This window comes from Corapipo altera, unplaced genomic scaffold (assembly GCF_003945725.1).
Source record: "Corapipo altera isolate COAL_440 unplaced genomic scaffold, ASM394572v1 44, whole genome shotgun sequence".
Lineage (NCBI taxonomy): Eukaryota > Metazoa > Chordata > Aves > Passeriformes > Pipridae > Corapipo > Corapipo altera.
This window is the reverse complement of record NW_020884880.1, coordinates 7,261,229-7,278,876: the sequence shown is the minus strand read 5'-3', so window position 1 is coordinate 7,278,876 and position 17,648 is coordinate 7,261,229. Positions and strand designations below refer to the sequence as shown.

The window sequence follows — 17,648 nt, the reverse complement described above, 5'->3', positions numbered from 1 at the left end:
TGGATCACAACACTGTTTTAAGCACAAATCCAAAACATAGCCCCGTTCAAGCTACTGTGAAGGAAATTAGCTCTATCCCAGCCAAAATCAACACACAGACATACCCCCACTAAAAAAAAAAAAAAAAAAAAAACCAAACCAAAAAACCAAAACAACCCCACAAACCTTATTATAAGATTAACATGCTTTTCAATTATTTTTAAAGATTTGACATGTTAAGCATAATTTCAGAAGTTAGTAAAATCTGTTCTTTTAAAATTCTGTTTCTCTTGTGCTGTTTCTAGTAGTGGGATTTTCTGATGTTATGAAACAAAGAATTGAGCTGGAAAGAAAAGTGTTTGCGCATTGTCACTACAGATTCGCCACTACACAGAGTATTCTGGTTTGGCTGGTAGAAAAAGCCAGATTGTATTCTTTTCTTATCCTCATTTGAAGTTTGTATTTGCTTAGCACATCCTAATAGTGTGATTCAGAATGTAGCTAAATAAAAACCTGTTTCAGTAATGTTTCTAATATTAATGTTTCTAACTGTGCTCACATTACGTGAAATTCAGGACAGAAAAATGTGCTAACCGTTATGAAAATTACTTAATCTTACATTTCAGGGTGTAAAAGACAAGAATTACTGGCAACTAAGATAGTTATAACTCATTAAGTATTGAGAAATTATTTGACACTTTGTACTTGGAAAGCAAAATGTTGGTCATTTTAATCAGCTTCTGGGGAAAAAGTTTTGTGATTCAGTAAAATAGTATAAGTTGATGCTGTAGATGATCATCTTAAATTTCCAGGCTTTTAGTTAAATGCAATCATAGAATATAAAAGGATGGGAATGTTGTGATCATCTACTCTGTTGTCCAGTGTAACATAGGCTGTAGGACCTACTGTTTTTTATTAGAATATAGGCAAATTTTTTGTTTGTTCTTTTTTTTCAGGAAAAGTGTGAACTATTGATTTACAAACTCTGTATTTGCTTTTTTTTTATTTTACTTTTAACTTCTGCAATTTTCTCTGTGTTCTTAGTGTATGTGATAAAATGGTCTTTATATATTATTCATGGGTTTTTTTCTAATTTTTCACTTTGTCATCATACAATGTCTTCAGTTTTGTGAAGGGTCCCTGTTAAAGTGAAAAATGTGTATTTTATGGATATTTTAATAATATGTTGCCAAGCAGGTAACATGTTATCAAATTATCAATTGTGTATAAACATCATTATTTAAAGTGGTGTGATTAGTCTCTTAAACAAAGTCATTCTTCCAGCTTGGGGGTGTGTGGATGTTGAGTCATGGCAAAATGTGATCAGCATGGGCACCCAGGACAACTGCTCTAATTTGAAGCCAGGTGAATTGGCAAAATTTGTGCAAAGCTGGAATTAATAAACACGGCTGGTCTTGAGACCAGTCTATGACTGCACAGTGTCTCCCAGTTCTTCGTTTCACAGCTATTTGTTTACAGAATCCTGCTAGTGTATTGCAACATCCAGGGATTATAGAGCAGCAGAACACGCAAGGCAGTGAGCAAGACGAGAGGAGGGAATGGGAGGAAGAATGCAAGTCAGACACTCTGTGGTGACTTCAATGTCTTCAGCAGGGATCAAGCTCTCTGCCACTGCTGGGTCAATGTTGGACCTAGGCTAAATCTGACAGCTTTTGTACTTTACTGCTTAGCACTTAGACTTCAGGGAGTGCAACATAAAGAAAACATACCTAGCAACAAAGCTACTTTAGATCTGGTAGGATTTGTTAGCTCAAGTTTCATGCCATAAGCTGCTGAACTGAAAGCAAAGTGGCTGAGATTTCCTCTGCCACTGAGTGACTGTTCTGACAAGAGAGCTGCCTCTACACAGGTGTACCTGTATTTTTGTCATGCATTCAACCTGCTGTGTGGATAAACTCTTTACAGAATGATTTGCACATTGATTTTATGTGGTTGGATGAGGACTTCATGGGTTAGAAGTAAATAATTGATTATCTGTAAATGGGATGACGAAAATTGACTGATCCAGCTGAGATCAGTCATAGTCCAGCTATTTATTTACACATATTATAGACAACACTTCTGTTTTGTTTCTGGGTTTTGTAGAGGATACCATCATATTTCCATTTTAACTCTCTGTTTCCTATATTGTTATTTTATAAGCACTCAAAGTGTTTTTTTCAAGTCTTGTTCTACCAAAGGATGGTGCTATTTTTTTACCAATAAACATGGGACAGAAGAGCTATGGCAAAAACAGCAGAGTGATATATTTATGTACTTAAGATAAAGCCTTAGGAACTTCCTGATTCAAACTTCCCTCTGCTTAAAGGATTCAGGAATTTACTCCACTCCATTGCTTCTATATTGCAGTTTTTTATCACAAGCTGATCTAATGGGATGCAAATAGCAAAAGAAAAGCTACTGGTATTTGGAGTTTGTTACCTGAAGTAATCTGTTTTTTTTTTTTTTTACGTTATTTTATGTCTTGTCAAGTGAGTGGATTTTGGGCTTAGGGAAAATGATATATTTGAATATCAGAAAATTATCTATTATAGGGAGTTTATTTATGAAGCTTTTAATTTCTGCTTTCAATGTAAAAGAGATTACCAAAATTTCTGCAAATTCTACTGAATCTCTGCCCTTTCACCTTCTTCACTAAGTCAATATCAAATAGGTAGTTAAGAATGGATTTTATACCTGGATATAAGACGCATAGGTAGGTTAAGACTAGCCTCTTGGAAAGCTGTGATTTACAAATATTCTTTTCATTATTTGAGATTTATTTTTATTAATTAATTTCAGTCTTTTCACTTTGAGGGGAGCATTGAATAGGTTAACAAGAATTAGGAAAGCAGATAGAGCTAAAGGTATCTAAATGGTCAGTAAGTACACAATATCGTGTGCTTGTAGTCATAGTGTTGTCATCCTTTTTGAATGCATCATAATTTCTTGTTTGCCAAGGATGTCATTGGTCCTCTTGGCCACCTGGGCACACGGCTGGCTCATGTTCAGCTGCTGTCAACCAGCAACCCCAGATCCTTTTCCACTGGACAGCTTTCCAGCCACTCTTTCCCAAGTCTGTAGTGCTGCATGGGATTGTTGTGACCCAGGTGCAGGACATGACACTTGACCTTTTTGAACCTCATACCTTTGTTCTCAGCCCATTGATGCAGCCTGTTCAGATCCCTCTGCAGAGCCTTCCTACCCTCAAGTAGGAAATGAAAACTCCCACTCAACTGACCAAGCTACACTTGATAAACTTGTCCAGATTGTTGACAAGGATATTTAACAGGACTGGCACCAACACCAAGTCAAGGGAAACATTACTGGTGACTGACTACCAGATTGACCTACAGATTGAACTACATTGACCACCACTCTCTGGGCTCAGTCATCTGACCAGTTTATTACTCAGTAAAGAGTGCACTTGTCCCAGCCATGAGCAGACAGTTTCTCCAGGATAATGCAGTGTCAGAGGCTATTCTAAAGACCTCAGAGGTTTTCCAACGTTAATCATAACAATTCTGTGGAAGTCCAGGTAGACAACAACTACAGCCTTTCCCTCATCTACTAAGTGGGTCACTTTGTCGCAGAAGGAGTTTAGGTTGGTCAAGTAGGACCTGCCTTTCCAAAACTCATGCTGGTTCTCCTGTATGTGCCATGTGATGGCACTGAAGATGGACTCCTCCATGACCTTCCATGCCACTGATGTCAGGATGACAGGTCTGTAATTACTTGAATCTTCCTTCCAACCCTTCTTGTAGATGAGTGTCACATTTGCCAACCTCCAGTCAAGTGGGACCTCCCTCATTGGCCAGGACTGCTGGTAAATGATGGAAAGTGGCTCGGTAAGCACTTGCACCAGATCCCTGAGTGCTCTTGGGTGGATCCCATCTGACTCCATAAACTCACATGTGTCTTAAGTGGTGTGGACAACGATTTCCCTTTGCATTCTGGAGGCTTCATTCTGCTCCCTATCCCCACCTTCCAGCTCAGGGGGCTTAGTACCACGAGAACAACTGGTCTTACTATTACAGACTGAGGCAAAGAAAGCATTATGTACCTCTGCCCTTTCCTCATCTTTTATTGACATGATTTTGCCTGCATCCAATAAAGGATGAAGAGTCTCCGTAGCCCTCCTTTTCTTGTTAATGTGTTTATCTTAGAATCACAGAGTGACTTGGGTTGATAGGGACCTTAAAGATCATCTAGTTCCAACCCCCTCGGCTTGAGCAGGGAAGCCACCTACTAGATCAGGTTGCTCAAGACTCCATCCAGGCTGTCCTAGAACACTTCCAGGGATGAGGAATCCACATTTTCTCTGGGCAACCTGTTCCAGTGCCTCAATACCCTCTGAGTAAAGAATTCCTTCCTAACAGCTAATCTAAATCTCTCCTATTTTAATTCGAATCTGTTTCCACTTGTCCTATCACTATTTGCCCATGTAAAAATCCCTCTCAGTCTTTTTTATAAGCCCACTTCAGGTACTGAAAGACCACTATGATATCTCCCTGGAGCCTTTTCCAGGCTGAACAACTCCAACCCTCTCAGCCTGTCTTCACAAGAGAGGTTCTCCATTCCTCTGATCATCTTCATGGCCTTCTCTGGACCCGCACTAGTAGGTCGATGTCTTTTTTATGCTGAGGACCCCAGAGCTGGATGCATCACTTCAGGCAGGGTCTCACAAGGGCAGAGTAGAGGGACAAAAGCACTTGCCTCAACCTACTGGCTACACCTCTGTGTATGCAGCCCAGGATGGAGTTGGCCTTCAGGGCTGCAAGCATGAACTGCTGGTTTATGTCCAGCTTTTCATCCCTCATAACCCCCAGGTCCTTCTCCAAAGGGCTGCTGTCAGTGAGGTCTCCCAGTCTATACTCGTACTCGAGACTGTCCCGAACCAAAGTAGCACCTTGCACTTGGATTTGTTGAACCTCATTAGGTTGTTGTGGACCCATTCTCAATCTTCTACAGAGCTCCCTGGATGTCATACTTTTTTCTCTTGTCTTTTTTTTTTTTTTTAATAGGATTTATGTAGTTTATCATTTTTTTCATTCTGATAAGTTCTTGCATTAAACAGCTCTTCTTGGTAACAATTTTTTTTTTATTATTTTTTAAAGTACACAGGGATGAAAGGCAAGCATTAGATTTAATTTTTTTTTCCTTGGTTAAGTATCACTGCATGTTTAAAAGTAAATTTCTTGCACTGTCTAATCAAGACTAGCATGCTGACTTCGAGCCGTTTTCTTGACTTAAGTGCTAATGCAGAAAAATGGGATATTCTATCTAATCTCTCAAACCTGTTCATTTAAATCACTAACCTTTCACCAAGAATATTTCTTTTACAAAAATAGAGCTTTAGTGTTATGACACTGCACTAATGTACGTGTCTTCTTTCTTTCCTTGCATGCCTTACAGAAACAGGATATACTTAATCAAGTAAGTAATCTTAATTTGATTTTTTTCTTTTTTTATGCATGGGTTCAGTATCTTTATTTTGTAGGCTTTTCATTGAGATGTACTTGTTAATAAATACTGCATGTGGCTATTCTGTCAGATAATAGATGAATATTTAAAGCTGAGAGCAGAGTGCACTCCGTTTATGGTGGCAGACTTTTTCACTGAACTTCATTTTTATCATTCACAGTACATAATTTTGCTAACATTAATTGAGTTGAATATGAGAAATAAGTTAAGAGAAAGTAATTGACTTGTTCCATATTTGTCACAGAAATTTCTGCTTCCTGTGAGATCTTGTAATGGTTTTTATTATTCTAAAAGGACAAGAACACACATCGGAAAAAATATTAAATACAGATTCTATAACCATATAATACCATTTATATGTAGCAGGCTTAAAATTGAAGGCTTAAAAAATAGATTTAATAATTTGAATAAGGCTTATAGTGTGCTTTAAGCGATTGTGACTTTGCAGCGATTGCAAGAGAAATGGTTAAAGAGCTGATCATCAACCCAAGAGTCTACTCCTGAGAAGCTTCAGTAGCCTAAAACCAGGTATAAAAGTAAAATGAAAAAAAGAAAAAAGCTAGGGAAGAAGGACTAATGAAATGAACAGGTTTTTTAAAATGACCCAGTTATTCTTTCTTTGTAGCATAGAGGTGCTAAAAAGCCCCTTCTCTGCTGTTCTGGCAAGAGGCAGCTAGAACATGAGAACAATGAAAAAGTCAAGAGAGTGAAAGGATTAGTTTTGTAGGAAACCCTCACTTCCTGGGGTCAGAGGCCAGTTGAGTTTTTGGAGGTGTGTTACTAAGAGCAGTACTCCCTGTTCACAAAAGGATTCAGTTTTTTTCAGATTACCAAAGTTACTTTTTTTAGAAAGCTAGCAGAGTGACTACAGTGGGTCTTGAAAGAGAAGGTTTTCAGGTTAAAGCAGTGTGTCTATGACCAGTCTTGAGACTAATCTCATCAATATTTAGCTAATAACTTTGTCAAATTAGATGAATACTAATAAAATCAACATACTAAACCAAATTTAGGAATTGTTGCTAAAATTGAGAAATTCTGGATACTACACTGGAAAAGCTTGATGATTTTATGGACTATAGTAAATGGAATGAAATGCACTCATGCAGAGTACAGTGTGCTGTACCCTGGCACGAGTGGCATTTTTAGATAAATTGATGTGTATATAATTGATCACAGGATGAATGCAAAGCATCATTGTGGTTTGGTCATGAAGAGGAGAAATATGTTACTAGGATGTTGTAATAGTACTCCTGTGGCCATGGTGGTCTGAGAACAAGACAAAACTTGTAAAAAAAGGTAGTGTCTTAGGCCCACTGACATATGTGGAAAACTAATTAAAATTTCAAGCACACAGAAATATGGTTTGAAAGCATTTTTTGTGCTTTTTCCCTAAGCTATGTTCTTTGATGTGACAGAAAATATTAACTTACTTTAAAGACCTTACCTTGTTATAATATATGAAGGGAAGTATTTCTCCTATAGATAGGAAGATTTAATTTTCTATGAAAAAGGTACTGCAAAACCCACATGTGAAAAAGTGAACTCAATTTGGAACTAATTTACAGAAGGGTTAGTGGGATGTGCAGAATTATAGCATATATATTATGTAGGAGAAGCCTGTCCCTCACGTTTAGGAAGCTGGAGTTGTATAATTCTAGCTATGAAAGAGAAAAATGTAGCATCTTGAGAATATCACCAGCAGAAAAGTTTATGTTTTAGACACTGGAAACTCAGTGTTTTTCTGGTGCTCTGGGCAAGATTTCTAGGGAGAGCTTCCTGGATACCTAGAGAGTTGGGAAGCCTGCCAGGCAAAGATGCTGGCAGTCTGGCTGTGAACCTGTTTTCTGTGGAGTGTGTTGAGGGCATTGAGGTGTAAAATGTTTCAGATAGTCAGTTTCTGCTGCAAAACTGTTTGCTTTGGAACATTTTTTATGATCTTTAGTGGTCCCTCTGTCTCCTTTTCTGAGTCTATGCTAACAGTGCTAATCTCCCTCCTTGATATCTTCCTTTCCTTTTGATGCTTCCCTTCTCTGCCTTAAGATCCCATCTGTGTCCTTCTTTTGCTCTACTTTTTTGTATTGCACAGTACCGTATGTTTAAGCTTTATGAGCCTCGTTACATTAAGAAAGACAGTTTAAAGACTTTTGCACAGAATATTTATTTGTGAGTGGGTTTTTTGTATGTGTGTGTGTGTTTTGGTTTGGTTTTTTTTATTTACTGTATTCATTCTGAAGAACAATATGTTATCTTCTGGGTTGGTTTTTATGATGATGGCTGCAGCTACAATTGATTCACCTGCATGGTGACATCTAGATAATATTTATGAAACTGCACAGAGAAAAAAATATAGAAAAATATTTTAAATTATAATTTATTGCAGGAATTAATCAACTAATGGAAATGTCTTGAAGTCCTCTTATGCAATACAGGTATTGATGTATATGAATGTATGCATATATAACTAAGCAGATGCCACTGCTCATATCTTTTTACCTCTTTCTAAACTAAACTTTTAAATTCTGGTAAGGAGAAACTCAAACTTAATTATCATAGCTACACTTTTAGTAAAACCTGTAAATTTACTTGGGGTAAAGTAGATGTAAGTTGTTGACAAATGGAATGGGACATTTTAAACCTTTTTCTATTGGTATAAGTGATTATTTCAAATGAAAGTTCCAGTTAGTCAGGCTCAAAATTAGTTAAATGTCAGAAAACAGTTAATTCCTGAAGTGGAAGTTTGTCAAGTATACTTCAAAACTAAAGAGGGATTAATGGACAGTGACTAGTTTCTTACAAAAAGTGCTGTAGCAATTATTTTTAATAAATGTAGCTGAACTAACCTCCACAAAAGTTTACAATGGGCAGAGAAGGTCATTACAAGTAAAATATGTAAAAAACTACTGATACAAAACATGTGCAGAAAAATTATTTTTCTTAATTTTAACCACATTATGAAAATGATAATTCAGATATATTTGTCACTAGGTTTTTACACAATCTTCACAAGCAGATAAATTGTTTGTTTCAACCTGAACTTTTTGTCATAACTGACTTTTTTAGGGATTCATTCATTTTGCTATTTTATTTGGTTTTAGTCTGAACCATGCTGCCTACTCTTTTTTTCCTAACTTCTGTAGTAATTGTGATTTTTGGATGACAAATTCTTGTGGGATAGAATGCAATCTATATACTTGTCACTTTGTTTGGTTTGTAGTAATTTCAAAAGACCCTGGGTGGTAATCTCCTACAAGATCCTTCTAGAATGTGCCTTAACACTCCTTCTTCTTAGGAAACATCGCCACATTTGTATTGTAAATATGGCATATTTAGTAAAAATAATGTATTAAATATACGTATTTATATGTGTAGTACTTATGGATGTACAAACTTGTGCATGTATAGAATTATGTACTAAAGAAAAACTGCTGGCAATAAAGTGTCTTTGGTTTTTCTTTTAACCAAATATAAGATTGGGATGAGACTGCAGTGGTTGGTGTATACATTCCAGACTTATTTTGGTAATTGGCATCAATTTGTTTTAATAACATGAGAAAGTAGTAGAAGATTATGCTTAAAAATCTAGTTATTGCATAAAAATTTTCCTATTTCCATTTCAGATGCTTTGTTGCTTTTACTTCTTTGAAGAGCTGAAGGAAAATTTTGGCAGTACTATATGTCTGTGTAGCGGTAATATCCAAATATTATTTGGCCATATGGAATATTTGGTAGGAGCAGCCTGTGAGAGTGTGTGATTTTTATTTTTTTTTTTTTTCTGTAAACATTCATATCAGCAGATGAGAATTTGGAGGCTGCTTTAGCTAAGAATTAGTTTTGTTTGTTTACCAGAATTTTCAAAATTAATTATGTAAAAACTGTATTAAAGCAAATGCTTAGATCAGAAAATGCTAAGGGCTTTCAATTTAAATCAAACTTTACTCTGATGAACAAAGCCAATCTTCATGAGTAATTGCAAAATTCTACCTTTGAACATTAGAAATATATTTAAAACAGAAAAAAATTATGTATTCTCAGTAATTAATGGTTTTTAGCTTATTAACCCTCTCTATACGGTCCTTGCTTTTTTTTTCCCAAAAACCTAGAAAATTTTTCAGTAGTTCTTTTTTGGGTCAATACAAATTGTTTAAAAATAAATAATCAGTTAAAGGAACTTACCCAAACCTAAAAAATAACTCAGAGCTATTACTGTCAGTAGATGAAAGCTGATTATAACTCTACATTTTTGGCACCATTTTGAGATCAGGCAACATAATTTAAAAAGTAATTAATTGATAATTACATTTCACCATAATTCTCTTTCCATTATTTCTGAAATTTTCTCTGTAATAAGTAAAAATCATTTTTCATGCAAGTCTCTTGAAAGAAATTATTTATCCTTTTTTTTTTTTCTTATTCTTTCTTCTCCCATTCTGTTTTTCAGGAAAATAAAAACAATGGCTTATGTTGAAATATTTTTTACAAATCTAAAAGAAGAAAAAAACAAAGAGAATGTGATATTTTAAAAGAATTTATGGGTGGAGATTAATTTCAAACACTAGATCATGTCTTGTTCCCATTTATGTGGCCAGTGTGGTAGGGAGGATTAAAAGGAGTTATTATTCTACCCCTCCCTGCCCTACCCCATCCACAATGGGGTCCACAATAGTCTTTTGTCAAGAGACTATTAATAAGTTGCTTTTTTGGTGTCTTGTGAGGAAAAAGAAAGTGGAGTGATAGAGCTTCTCTTCCTTCTTTCTACATGTCATCCAGTGGAACTGGTTGTTGCATTTACACCAGCTAGGAAAATATAGAAGACCATTAGACCCCTTCAGTTGCGGTTTGTTGTTAGGGTAGAGCTTGAGGCAGAAGCTGCCACTTTCTTACTAAATTATTGCTTCTCTTCAAATGTCTTAGTATGGTAGGAGATAAAATATTATAGAGGATAGTTAAAACTTCTATATAGTTTTCTTTATAATACAATAAAGGATGCCAAAACTTGCTTCACTTGTATATATCCTTGTATATTCCTCACTGAGGAACCATGTTTTATGTATTCTTAGTTTCAGGATATACTGACTTGTGATGTCTGTACCATGTAGAGTTCTGTGTGTTGGCACAGAACATACACATATATGCATAAATCTTAAAATATGCATACTTGGATTTTTTCTTGATCTTACATTTCTCTGTACATCAGTAAAGCAGAAAAGCAAATGATAAAATTGCACGGCTTAACTGCTGTAAGAGAAAGAAAGAAGTCAAATACACGCAGTATTTGTAGATGGAGTTCAACTTCTTTCTCTCTGTTGTACAATGTAGTAGAAACCATTCTGCTGCTTGGGACAGAATCAAGCATTTTATGGCATCTCCATAGCCTGTTGTAGCCATAAACAGAATATAGAGACCTGAGCAAGACCTGTGGTTTTAGTTGAATGTTGGTCTGTATATCTCTGATACAAAATTAGAAGACACCTGAAATTGTCTGGTCTTTTGCCAAACATAGTCATAACTGCTACTGGGAAACCAGTCCTTCAATTCCTGTTTTTCCTGAGACTGAAAGACACCCTCTGTGAACTAGCACTATATTAGTGTAACGTACTTATCAGTGAGTGCTTGAGAAGAAACAGAACTCTTATCGTAGTCACTGGAGATTTTTTAAAGCATGTTAAGCATAGACTGATGTCCGTTTTTTTTCCTTTGAGTCCCTCATATTCTGGGAAGCTGGGATTCAAAAGAAACTGAAAAGTGGGAAGCAAGAGCTTTGTTTTATGCCATTGGTTTACAGTAGAAAGAGAAGTAAGATATATACATTCTTTAGTGGTGGTAATAAGGTAAAAAGCATCTTATCACATATCTATGTGATACAGTGGGTAACTGCAAAGAAATTCACATATGGTCATGATAGCACTATGGAAAATAATTGTTGCTTTATTTTCAGTTTGGTAGTATTCTGTGCATTAGCGGGAGAATAAAATCCCAGACTATTTTGTTAACCACAAATAAAGTGAGATTTTTAATGGCTTTAAATCCAAAACTAATTTTAATGTTTTCTTTTCTTCATAGTTTTTAATCCTTTAGATAATGTAATCAGTGTCATCCTGGAAACTCTCCTGAAAAATATAGTTTATCCTGAAAACTGTATTTTTAGCTGATCAGTTGCCAGATCTTTAACCTCTTTGTGACTTCCGACTCTTTGCAGTTAAGATTCCTTAGTAACTTTTTTTTCTGGTTCAATGATTGTCATTTGTTCAAATGTATCTTTTTATGTGTGCTTGCTGTTCTGTCATAGGATTTTCTGTGGTATATTAAGAGGAATAAACCAGTGTTCAGATTCAGGGAAATATAGTATCATCTAATGGTTTGAGCTGGAAGATCATCTAGTTCCAAGCCCCTTCCCATGAGCCCCCTTCTACTAGACGAGGTTGCTCAGAGCCCCACCCAGCCTCACCTTGAACACTTAAAGGGATGGGGCATCCGAAGCCTCCTCTTCTCCAGGCTGAACAACCCCAGCTCTCTCAACCTGTCTTCATAAGAGAGGTTTTCTCAGGAGGAGAAGGACAATAAAAGCCCAGGCTAAAGAATTTTCTACATAATTGGAGTTTTAAATGTATTATTATAGAAAAATAGGTAAACATCTCAGAATGCTTGGTGAGCCATTAAGAAGTTTGCCAGGAGCTTTTAGCAGATGGGGATGAAGGAAATACAGTGTTCTGTGGAGAACAGTGTTCTTTTAGATCTTACCTCAGTTCTTCCACCGAGTGCAGATTATTCTTTATAACTTGGAAAAAACTCCTTTTGTCTGCTCCATCATCATTTTCCTTAATAATGTCAGGCAGCTGCTCAAAGAAGGTTGCCTTTAGATGTGGTTGAAATCTCTCAAGAGTCCAAATCTGGGGTCTGAAGCTCATTTCCAGCCTTCCTCCCCACACCATTTACGCTTAGCCAGTGATGCCTCCTTGACAGCAGGGTTGCAGTGGAAACAGCTAACAAGTTTGGAAGAAGGATTGATAGCCATTGCTATTTCCCCCTATGCCTACCTGGCGCAGATGTTACTTCCCCACATAATCCAGTCTGTCCACAAATGGCATCATCTCTCTCTCTCTTTCCAGATTTTTATTTTAGACAAAATAGGTGCTATATGGTGTTACCTTTTGCAGCTGCCACTTTTTATATCCATGTAGCTAGTGTTACTTTGGTATTATATTCTTGTATTTTGCAAAATGTGTAAGACGTTGTAGCTGAGTTCCTTGAGAAACTGTTTTTTATTATATTATTCTAATAATATTATTATGAGGATAGTTCTTGGCCTAATTATTTCTGTTTTATCCTGGTTCTAAAAGGGCTAATTGAGGGAAGGAATTTTCTTCAAAGTAATGGGAGTTGGCAGAGCAAATCCTAATTGTTTGTAGCTTCCTTGTAAAGTGAAGGATGCCATAAGCCGTAAGGTTCAGAAAAATTTTCACCACAACATATTGGTTGGATATGGGTTCTTCAACAAGTAGATTTCAATTGAAACTGAAGATTTGGGCATATATGTCTATATTTTCTTAGTCAAACATCGCAACAGGAATGTTCTCATAGTATCTGGAAATAAGACAGATTTAGTCTGCTTTGTTTCACTGTTAGGAAAACTGCTTCTACTGTTTTTAAACATAAGGAAGTAACAGTGAGTTGTTTGCACTAATGGAACTTTTTGTATGTAATCTGTTCATGACATTAACATTAAAATACCCACAACTGTTAGGTGTTTTGGACTAATGCATATTTGCCAAAATGTCATTGTGAAATATATGCAGGATATGAGATGACATGTTATAGTCCCGAGGCACTGAATTACCGCTCTGAGCAACTTACAATTGCTGTTTGCTGCTTCATTTAGTACTGCGTATAATAGTATGTATAGATGAATATTTATCTATATGCAGTACATATTTTTGTTCTGTTTCTTTCAACATAGGCATAGATTCAAAATGGGTTATTTCCACTCTGATTAAAGGTAGCACGCAACTCTGGTATGGCAATATAAAAAAGAAAAGAAATAAAAAAAAAGTCTCAGCTATTTTCTATAAAATTTACCTAAGCATATTGAATTTTTCCTTGTTTCCAGAAGTACTGCCTGAACAGCTGAAACATTTTGACATCTGTTTTGATACCTCTCTTTTAGTAGCCTGATCTCTTAAACATGTTCAGTTCATCTCCTCATTCAAAGGAGTATTTCAGTAATTAGTTTGGTCACATTTTTATAAATAAATATTTAATAATTTTGTTGGCATAGACAGTACAGAAACCTCTTTTTTTCCCCTTAGTGAATCTTCAGCTCTTTCCTGATATTTGGATGCTCTTTAGAGAAAGAGACATAAGTTTGAATTTCCTCAGGCAAACAGGGGAAATCAACCAAGGTAACTCCCACTGGTGAGGTGACTACCAGGAGATTTTTTCCCACAAGCAGGAAAATCTGTTGCTTTTTCTATGCTTTCAGAAGGAAATGATAGTCTCAGTTGCACTTGGTGCACAGTGCCTTTTTTTTGTAGATGGTTTTTATTTTTTATGAATATGTATAATGAGAACCTTTTTTCTGTGGCCAGTCAGTGACTTAGACCCCATTGGAAACTTTGGTTTGTTTCTTCTTTATTAGTTTGGAAGGAGCTTACAGGAAAAAAAAATACTTACGGATCAAATACTTGTTGGCAGTTTAGGGCTCGGATTAATTTTGAAATTTTGTGGATGGTTAATTAAATGTTATGGATTTTCCCTGACAATTTGTCATGGAGGAAAAGATGCGCCTTTTTAATTTCCCTATGCATTGAGCCATAGTGAGTCCAGTTTCATGTTTGCTTTCAGAGAAGATGAAAGTTGTTTATTGGTTTACACTTTTTACTTTTTAAAAATAATTGTAAAGTTAAAATTATGCAGTGTTGCTTATGCCTTCTGTCTCTTTTCCTTTTCTCAAAGGTGAATATATAACTTTTTTTTAATTAAATTCAGTTAATTGGAACCAATTATAAAATCTATAAATAGGAACAGATAATAATGACTACTTCTAAAAGTATTAACAAAATTAATTTTATAAGGATGTTATGGTTTAAATTAGCTGAAACTCAATGGGGCTTTTGAATGTGTACTTCTTTGGGCTTATATCAAAATGTTTAATTACCAAATGAAATTTTGTTACCCAGTAATACAGAAGATTATAAAGATTTATGAAGTCTTATTTTGTAAAGTTTCTTTTGGTAAGACATAAGAACAGGAGCTCCAATAAATTTGGTGAATCAGATGTTTGATATATAAAAATAGGAATCCAGTTTTGTATGACTAGTATAAAATCCCATACCATTCTGTGACCTACAAGCAAAGATTTTGGTACCCTTTTTGTTAGAGTCAAAGCTAAAACTGCATAGATTTTTTTTTTCTTCCTTTTGACTCCCCTTTCTCCTCAGAAGATTTAGGCCAAGATATTTGAAAGTTCTTTCATGTTCCCCTTATTCAACTATGTCCTATTTTATCTCTCTGTTATGTTGAAAATTTTCCTGAGATCCCTAAACTTGTGATCATAATCTCCCTATGCCCTTACAGTCTCTTGTGAAATGGAATGAATTAATTCATGTGCCAGGCTAATTGTTGTCAGTTTGGTACGTCCTCTCATGCTCTCATCCCCTCACTTGGGAAACGTCATGGAAAATGCCTTCTGAAATGCTAAATCCTTCTCTCTCAGGTTCATTTAAATTCAGCTGGAGCTTCTGGAAGGCAAGCAACTGTTGAAAATTAAGCAATTAGCCTGCATGCTTAAGAAAACAACGTTCACCATTATGGCTTGTATATTATTCTGATGTTATTGATCTGAACTGTTTAATTAATGTTTGAGAATTCATTAACATAAATTATTTTCAAACCATATCAAAATTTATTGAACTTTTCATCTGAAAAATTCTGATAGTGAGATTTAAAAAGAAGATATTGTGGTTTACATAGCATATTGAGCATTAGGCATATAAAGATGGAAGATTATTGTCCTCTGCTTTCCTTATTTTGTTGTCTTGCTTACCAAAATATTGTGCAGTACCTTTGAAAAGTGGTTGGGGCTGGAGAGAAATGTTAGTAATTAAAGAAAGGGTAGCTACTTGCTGCAGCATTTCTATATTTCAGAAGGGTAAAGTTCCATGAGGAAAAAGGAAAATAGTGTATAATTGCAGAATAGAGAAATGTTTATAATATTGTGTTGTTCACTCTCCTGTGAAAGTTATTTTAAATTAAGCTGAGCAAATGTTTTGTATCTTTAAGTGTTCTGTTCTAAATGAACTATACTTAATACTAAAACCTCTGCCTGGTGAGAATACTCTTAACACCTCTCAGTGTCTTCTACAGTGGTCCTCACAGGATTTCTTTTAAGAAACTGTTCCATTTTTCTACAGTCATGTAATAGGTTATGTATATTACAGTAAGAGAGAGATGATACAGAAAGCACTGAAATCAATTTAAAAGTGAACCACTTTTTTTAAAGCTCACCGCTTTTTCATTGGAAAGCTAGATGGATAATCTAAACTACTTCTAGATCTGCTGTAGTCTATCTTAATTCTATTATTTACTGTATATACATTTACAAAAACATATATCCAGAAATGACTGTACTACTTTAGAGTTCAGTTCTAATAGGATAATCTTCACTGATTATGTTAGGTCCTCTAAAATGTTTTTCAGCTATGGAGTACTAGAATCACAGATTTTGTGGTTTTGGGCAAGAACCTAAACACAAGGCTCTACACGTAGATCTCCCTTGGGCAGGACTGGTTTTGCACAGTCTTTACATACAGCATGTGGTTTTGCATCTAAATTTTGGGCTATTTGAAACGTTTATGAAATGCATTCAAACCACTTACCAACTCCTAACTAACTTTCAGCATAGTTTGAAAGCTTTTGGGTGAGCAATGTCTGAACTCTGGTTGTATGAATGTTGCTTCTTCCCTAGGGGACTACAGGTCACAGAGCATGATAGAACAGAGGATAAAGCACTTTCAAGTGAAGAAATCTGGCTGTGGAACAACCACCCACTTTCCTTTGTTCTTTGCTGAGCACCCTGATTGGTGGCAGTCAGGATGTCAAGTATAATAACAGGATGTGGCAACCAAGTCATGTGTTTCTTTGCTATCTGTTGTCTTTTCTGGCCAGAAAACATGAGGCAGTTTGGAACACACATCTTGGAGAACACTGGCATGAATTATAGTTTGACCATCCTTAGAAAATATTGAAAAGTTTGAAGGTTTTTGAGAAAGAGAGACTTCAGTAAGAAGAAGCACAGAATTTTAACCTTATTTATTTATCCAAATATCTACCAGGCATAATTCTGAACTCAAAAGTGGAAAAAATGTAGCATTAGGGATTTAGTTATGGCTGGCAGCTTGGAGGACCAATGTCACTCGGGTATTAAAAATATTCAAAGAATATTTTTAGCAGTATATACATAAAATCCACAGACAAAGTAAATAAAGAAAATATTGATGTAATGTAAAGATATTTTATATGTCCATCCATGGTTTTACTTTCCTTTTTCACTTAGCTGTTCTTTTTTTGTGTATGTGATTTAGTGAAATAGCTAATACACATTTCATTAATGCACAATCTAACAAAGCAATTTCAGATTGTTAAAATTGGTTGATTTAGTGATTAATGTATTTGTTATGCTTGCAGTTAAAAAATACATTTATATAGTGTAGACTAATCACCAGTTTACTTGGATGTGGATACAACTCCTTTTGCTGTTGTGGTTTGATAATTTATACACAGTGAATTAAATGTCGGTAACTATTAGAGAGAAAAAATATGAAGTTTGTAGCATGAGTGAAACAGAATATGATTCGCCAAAGTAAAAGTGTGGCCAGAATTCTATGATGAGACAAAGATAGTGAGTCCATGTCCAAGTTGGTTATTTCCGTTTTACACCCAGCTTGAGCATTGTCGGCGCTATTTTTTTGGGTCTCTACTGTTTTAATCTTCAAGAGGTGAAAGTTTTATTGGTTTCACTGAACTTCTTTCTCCAATGAAGTTCTGTATTAGAAGCTCAGCGTAGATACCCCTTTGCCAAGCTTTCATTCCTAATAATGATGACTTGCACAAGAGCCGTCAAATTTTGCAATCTATGCTGCTGGTCCCTCATAAGGATATTGATACACATTTAAAACATTAACCTGAGGCAG

General features: G+C 35.6%; 1 protein-coding gene across 10 annotated transcripts in view; it reads left to right on the top strand.

The window, feature by feature from the left end:
* The window catches only part of DGKB (diacylglycerol kinase beta), a 387,634-nt gene that overhangs the window by 116,261 nt on the left and 253,725 nt on the right, over positions 1 to 17,648 (top strand). For 7 of the 10 annotated variants that reach the window (XM_027639264.1, XM_027639265.1, XM_027639266.1 and 4 more), the window contains exon 4: positions 5,395 to 5,415. The exons of 2 other annotated variants lie outside the window; for them this stretch is intronic. In XM_027639264.1, coding sequence (XP_027495065.1) covers positions 5,395 to 5,415 — 21 coding nt within the window. Of the gene's footprint in view, positions 1 to 2,839; positions 2,862 to 5,394; positions 5,416 to 17,648 lie in introns of those variants that run through there. One more of the 10 variants, XM_027639272.1, reaches the window with a different exon arrangement.